Source organism: Capricornis sumatraensis, chromosome 9 (genome assembly GCF_032405125.1).
Source record: "Capricornis sumatraensis isolate serow.1 chromosome 9, serow.2, whole genome shotgun sequence".
Taxonomy (NCBI): Eukaryota; Metazoa; Chordata; class Mammalia; order Artiodactyla; family Bovidae; genus Capricornis; species Capricornis sumatraensis.
Window position 1 is genome coordinate 59,707,053 of NC_091077.1, and position 7,256 is coordinate 59,714,308.

The 7,256-nt window shown below is 40.9% G+C and overlaps 1 protein-coding gene across 1 annotated transcript in view; it reads right to left on the reverse strand.

The window, feature by feature from the left end:
- Nucleotides 1-7,049, reverse strand: part of HTR4 (5-hydroxytryptamine receptor 4) — a 175,473-nt gene extending 168,424 nt beyond the window's left edge. The window contains exon 1 of the mRNA XM_068981116.1: nucleotides 7,044-7,049. Coding sequence (XP_068837217.1) covers nucleotides 7,044-7,049 — 6 coding nt within the window. The remainder of the gene's footprint in view (nucleotides 1-7,043) is intronic.
- Between the last annotated feature and the right edge of the window lie 207 nt (nucleotides 7,050-7,256).

Genomic DNA, 7,256 nt, shown 5'->3' on the forward strand with positions numbered 1-7,256 from the left:
ACTCCTTGGTATCCACTCCCGAAATATGAACGGGACACTCGAATTTGAGACTGTGCTTTCCAGTGAGTCAGCGTTGCCCAAGAACCAAGGAAACCAAAAGAACCCATAACTCTGTGAATGAAAGGATGATCATTCATTTCTGTGAGAGGATGTGGCTTTGGGAGATAGAGACTCGTGTGTGGGAGGGGCTGTTAAATGGAAAAGGTGGTTTAGATGCTCTGACAGTATGCCTGCAACTGAAAGCAGATGAGGATCCAGAGGAGGTGAGAAGCTTCAGGGTGCCTCTAACTAGGAAGAGCTGCCCAGAAGTCAGTCTATTCCAAAAGGGATTAACAATATTAAGTAACACAGTACGAGACCGCAAAAATTCAAAGACAGGCTGTTCTTAGTAACTTGCTACATGTCAAAGTCTATTATGAACCTGCTTTGAACGCTGAAGAGCTGGGTGCCTGAACTGGCAGAGAACAGAGGCAAATAAAAGTAGCCAAGCAGAGTAATCATGTCCAGATAAGAGGCTACTGGCCCTTTTTGTGCTTTGCCGTTCTTTGTCCTCTAGTCATTCTGATATTGTTGGGTTTAATCTATTTATGGCCATTAACTAATCCATGTTTTATTATTGATAAAAATCAAATAAATGAACATTTAGTCTTTGGGAAGGAAAACTGGAAAATAAAATTTTCCAAGAACAGCCAAGTCACAAGAAAAACATCATAAGTGTGATCTGCCAGGTAAAACTCTGATGCAACTGAAATTGTACAACTTTGTTTTAAAATGTCTATGTAGTAAAAATTAACTGTTTTGTTTTTTTTTTTTTGGTCTGTAGTGTTGTGAATTTTAACAAATTTATAGAGTTCTGTAACCACATTCAGGGTGTGGCAAAACTAAATTTTAATATGGACAAGGGTAAATTTTAAATATTATATTTAGTGGGATATATTTAACTAGCTTTGGCTAATGTGAACAAATCTCTTCCCCCTCCACACTGCTCATCCTTCCCTGCTTTATATCAGTTTGTCCCATTAATGAATTTGGAAGCTTTTCCCCTGTAGCTAGAAGATGGGGCTCTGATGAGGGCAGAAGCTACAGTGAAAAGAGAAAAATGGAGGATATGGAGTGGCCTCTCACCCCACCAGATTCCTTGGACTGGTTTGAGTTGTAGCAAGAAGGGATTAGAAGCAGAAACCAATGGGAGCCTTCAGGAAGGATTTGAGAGAGGCTGGGCACAAGTCAAGACCCTGTGTTTAGGATTCAACTAGTGAAGCAGAGCTCAGACCCAGGGAGGAAGCCTGTCCTTGCACCTGAAGAGGCAGGTCATTCAGAACCAGACCCCTTGGCACAGACACAGGCAGTCCCAGGAAGGGTAGAGGCAGCAGGGACCTGTCACCAAGAAGCACTGAAGGCAATAGAAGTGGTCAAAGCAAAGAGGGACAAGGTGAGTGTGCATGATATCGCTGGATTTTAGGTACATGTGTGGAATCATTTTGGGGTCTCCCACAGATAATAAGGTAGCACTTACAATAAGATGGTTGGGCTTCACTGGTGGCTCAGATGGTAAAGAATTCACCTGCAATGCTGGAAACCTGGGTTTGATCTCTTGGGTTGGGAAGATCCCCTGGAGGAGGGCATGGCAAACCACCCCAGTATTCTTTCCTAGAGAATTCCCATGGACAGAGGAGCCTGGTCGGCTACAGTCCACGGAACTGCAAAGAGTCGAACATGACTGAGCAACTAAGCACATAACAGGATGGTTAGTGAAGGATTTCAACTCTCATTTTATGTTTAAAGGAGGGCTATCTAGGTAGCTAGGGGATTGGCTAGGTGTCCCAAATATCTGTTTCACAAATGATTTACTAGTTTTGTATGTGGTAGGCCCTATGCTCAACTTGAGAATATGGTGAATAAGATAAGAGGATGGATCCTTCTTTTCAAAGCACCCAGAGCCAATCAGAGGAGACAAGGTTGGGCACAGATAATTTCAACACATTGTAAATGTTAATAAGGAAAGCATAGGTGGTAAACAGACCTCATTGTATTTACTATTGCTATTATTTTATTATTACATAACAAATACTTATTCATTTCAGTTCAGTCCATCAGTCATGTCCAACTCTTCGCGACCCCATGAATTGCAGCACGCCAGGGCTCCCTGTCCATCATCAACTCCCAGAGTTTACTTAAACTCACATCCATCGCGTTGCTGATGCCATCCAGCCATCTCATCCTCTGTCGTCCCCTTCTCCTCCTGCCCCCAATCCCTCCCAGCATCAGTCTTTTCCAATGAGTCAACTCTTCGCATGAGGTGGCCAAAGTACTGGAGTTTCAGCTCTAGCATCATTCCTTCCAAAGAACACGCAGGGCTGATCTCCTTTAGAATGGACTGGTTGGATCTCCTTGCAGTCCAAGGGACTCTCAAGAGTCTTCTCCAACTCCACAGTTCAAAAGCATCAATTCTTTGGCACTCAGCTTTCTTCACAGTCCAACTCTCACATCCATACATGACCACTGGAAAAACCATAGCCTTGACTAGATGGACCTTTGTTGGCAAAGTAATGTCTCTGCTTCTGAATATGCTATCTAGGTTGGTCATAACTTTCCTTCCAAGGAGTAAGCGTCTTTTAATTTCATGGCTGCAATCACCATCTGCAGTTATTTTGGAGCCCCCCAAAATAAAGCCTGACACTGTTTCCACTGTTTCCCCATCTATTTCCCATGAAGTGATGGGACCAGATGCCATGATCTTCATTTTCTGAATGTATTAAGTGCTATTGACTATTGACTATTAACTATTAACTATTGACTATTAAGTGTATTGACTATTTGCTAGTCAATCACTATGAAAGTTTAAGGAACTTGGTATTAAGAAGACATGACATGGCTAGAAAGTGTCAAAGTCAAGGTTAGAATTAAGGCTGTCTGAATTTAAAGACTTTGCCAAATCAACTGTGAAGTAAAAGTCATAACAATAGTAGCAACAGTATATAAACAATGTTAATTGCTGATGTGTTATATGTATTGGGCATTTATCTGTGTCAATGTGCGTTAGTCACTCAATCGTGTCCAACTCTCTATGACCCCATGGACTATAGCCCTCCAGATTCCTCTATTCTTGGAATTCTCTAGGAAAGAATACTGGAATGGGTTCCCATTCCCTTTTCCAGGGGATCTTCCCAACTCAGGAATCAAACCCAGGTCTCCAGCATTGTAGGCATATTCTTTACCGTCTGAGCCAACAGGGAAGCCCAAAGTATGTGTTAGTCACCTTAGTACTGTGTCACTCTTTGTGACCCCATGGACTATAGCCATCCAGGCTCCTATGTCCATGGAATAGTCCAGGCAAGAATACTGGAGTGGGTTGCCATTCCCTTCCTTCAGAGGATCTTCCTGACTCAAGGATTAAACCTGAGTCTTCCATATTGTAGGGGGAGTCTTTACTATCTGAGCTACCAAGGAAGCCCGAAGTGTGTGTTTGTCATGTGTGACTCTTTGTGACACCATTATAACCCACCAACCTCCTCTGTCCATGGAATATTTCAGGCAAGAATCGGACTGGGTTGCCATTTTATTCTCCAAGGGATCTTCCCAACCCAGGGATCGAACCTGAATCTCCAAATTAAAGCACACTTGCTCCTTGGAATAAAAGCAATGACAAAACTAGACAGTGTATTAAAAAGCAGAGACATCACTTTGTCAACAAAGATCCATATAGTCAAAGCTATGGTTTTTCCAGTAGTCATGTATGGATGTGACCATAACGAAGGCTGCATGCCAAAGAATCGATGCTTTTGAATTGTGGTGCTAGAGGACTCTTGAGAGTCCCTTGGTCAGCAAGGAGATCAAACTGGTCAATCCTAAAGGAAATCAACCCTCAATATTCATTGGAATGACTGAAGCTGAAGCTGAAGCTTTGGCCACCAGATGTGAAGAGCTGACTCATTGGAAAAGACCCTGATGCTAGGAAAGATTGCGGGCAGGAGAACAAGACATCAGAGGATACGATGGCTGGATGGCATCACCAACTCAATGGACATGAGTTTGAGCAAATTTCAGGAGACCGTGAAGGACAGGGAAACCTGATGTGCTGCAGTTCATGGGATCACAGAGTTGGACATGACTTAGCAACTGAACAACAACAACACTGAAACTATCTCATACTATTCCAAGAACTATTATTTAGAGAGAAACAATAAAATCAGGCTGAATTTTTGATGCATGAGAAAGCAAAATGGGGCCAGGATATTATGGAGAAAAAATCCAGCTTGATGTTAAGACTGTCTCAACATTTGGAACTGTCTAGCACTGTAGGTACCAAAGCACAGGCTGAATGCCATCTGCCAGGAATGCTGAAACAAGAACTCCTGTTCCAGATGCAAGGTTCAACATCACCTCTGCTACTTACCCAGCTCACTGATTTTCTTCTGTTGAAGTTTGAAAAGCTCAGTCTCTTTTGCCAGCACCTTCTCTGGCTAACACTTAAATGTCAAAACTTTTACTCTCCTTTCACTTTCTGTAGGCCCCTATACTACTCCATCCACTGTGTCTGCTTTTTAATTATCATCTGTTATGCTAACAGGTACCAAACTCCAGCCCAGAATTCTTTTCAGAGCTCTAGTTATATCTCTTGAATATAAGATATCCAGGCTGCTGGTCTTGGGAATACTTGGTCTAATTTGGCCTAGACGACCATGGAATAGATCTCTCTATGGAAAAACATAAAAAGAGGTGAATTGGTTTAATCAAGATCTTAGAAAACTTACAGAAATGGTAACGGTGTTTGGTGGTGTTTAAAAACAGAAGGATTTGGGGACTTCCCTGGCAGTCAGTGGTTAAGACTCCACAGTTCTACTTCTCAGAATTTGATCCCTGATCAGGGAACTAAGATCCTGCGAGCCCTGTGGTATGGCAAAACAAAACAACAACAGAAACAAAAGGAGGGATTTTAACTTGAGTGCCACAGACTTGCTTCTTTGACCACCTGGAAAGAAACATAATGTAAGCATATCATTTGGATGTTCACAGACAAAATAATATCATAGTGATTTAAGTGTTATTTTCAGCCTGGAGACAGTTAAGAACACTTAACTAAGATGGTCAGGCTGTGTATTTCTCAACTTCAATATTGTATGAATAACAGTACAACTGACAAAGTTTGAGAGGTAAAAGTGAGAAGGTGTGGTGAATGAATGAAGCTGTGGTAAATGTCCTTATCATACAGCTTGGGAATCAAGAGAATCCCTGTGATTAACAGAATGAGAAATGAAGGTTTAATTGTGTTATTTAAAGTTGTAGAGATGACCACAGAAGGGATCGAGACTACGATACTGGGAGGTCAATAAACAACCACAAATGAAGAAATTAAAAAGCGCCCTTCTCTGACAGTGAAGTATAGATTACAAAATCATGAAATGCTTCAGCCATCTCTGTCATTCTAGGCAGAGCCAGTCTAGGGGTAAAAACAATGCATGAGGAGGATGAGCCAGAGAAATGAACAAAAGTCCAAATGATGCCATCATCAGTGGTATCATACTGTACTTGGGGCCATAGATAAACCTTGACTTACTTAGTTATGTAAAGCAATATATTTCCTGATTGCCTACACAGTATTCTTCATTTACTTCTATGGGCAATAAAATCTGAGTTTTATTCAGTGGTGCATTGATCCCATATAAATATTCTCAGCTCCTAGCACTGGCCAATGAAATTTAAACAGATGTGCTGTATGGAACTTCCAGGAAGACTCCTTCAGGGTTCTTAATGTAGCTAGAGCATGCTGTGTTTCTTTTGCTCCTTCCTCCTTCCTGTTGTGTGGATGGAGGAGCTTTAGCAGCAAGCATTTTGAAACCTTGAAAATGGAAGGTATGAGGAAGTGGGAAAATAACAGAGTCCAGGTCCCTGATGAATGTAGAGCTTACATAGCAAAGACTGATTGTGTATCTTTAGGCTTCCTTTTACCTAAGAAAATAAGTGATAAAGTGTTAAAGTTTCTATTAATTTGTATTTTCCACTATATTCAGTAAATCTATTCCTAACCAATATAGCTGGTGTTTCTATAATTTAAAAAATTGAACAATCCTGATAGATTAACTGGAACAAAAAATTCTCTTCTCTGAAGACCACTGATTCTCAGATAGTTGAAAAAGTAGACAGATGATTATCACTTTTCCTATAAGCACTACATTATTTGATTTTTGAAACTTTGACATAAAAAATAAAAGAAGGAAGACAATATAACAAGTCATGGAAAGGCCACAGAGTAAGAAGTAAACACTAAAATACATGATTTAAGGGTGCTCTAGGACTACCACTTATGAAGATTAATGTTATATAGAACCCAGGATAATTCTCCATCTAAGGGAAATTTTAAATTATGGAAGAAATCACTAGAAAGCATTGTGTTCATGTGTATACACACACATAAATATACTCAAACAGGTCTCATAGACTATTAAATGATATGTAAAAATGTTCACAAAATAATATGGAGAGAAAAAAGTGGAATGCCTAACAGCACATTTAATAGCATCCTACTTGCAGAAATGACTGTGATACAGGACTAAAAATCTATGAGGAATTTTCTGGTATTTCCCAAAATATTAGCAGTGGTTGTCTCTGGGTGGCAGAATCATAGTTCATGCTTGCCTTTTTGTCTTATACTTTTCAGTATTTGTCAAATTTTCTACATTGAGTATATCTTATTTGATAATCAGAAAAAAGCAACATATAATACTTTTTTCCAAATGTGCTTTAAAATAATTTTTAATTAAAAGGAGTCCTGAGCATTGATAACATAGCTATTTTGGAATACCAGCTGGTATCAGTTGTATCGAGGGAGGTTAAAGCAGGGGATGTGACCACACCTGGTCTCAGAGTGATGGGAAATGAAGCCTCCTAGCCCTAAAGGCTAACTGGGCTGTCCTCATAGTCATGCCAAGGGCCACACTTTGAGGGTTCAGAGTGGCAGGTATAGCCTGAGACAAAGCTGCTTAAGCAGGGAGTGCAGCCCACATACGCTAAACAGACATGAACACAGGAGCACAGCAACTCACCTCCATGTAGGGGAAGATAGACCCAGGCAGCCAGGTTTTATTGTGGCTTCTTTCATCCTCTGGCCAGGAATGGACCCGGGAAAGTGGAGTCAGGTAGACAGAGGAGCACGTGACAGGGGCATGAAGTGGCACATGCTTAGGGCTAGTGTCCTTCTGCACACACAGGTGATAACAAAGCCTGGCTTTGTGTGTTTTACAGCTTCTAGTATCTTT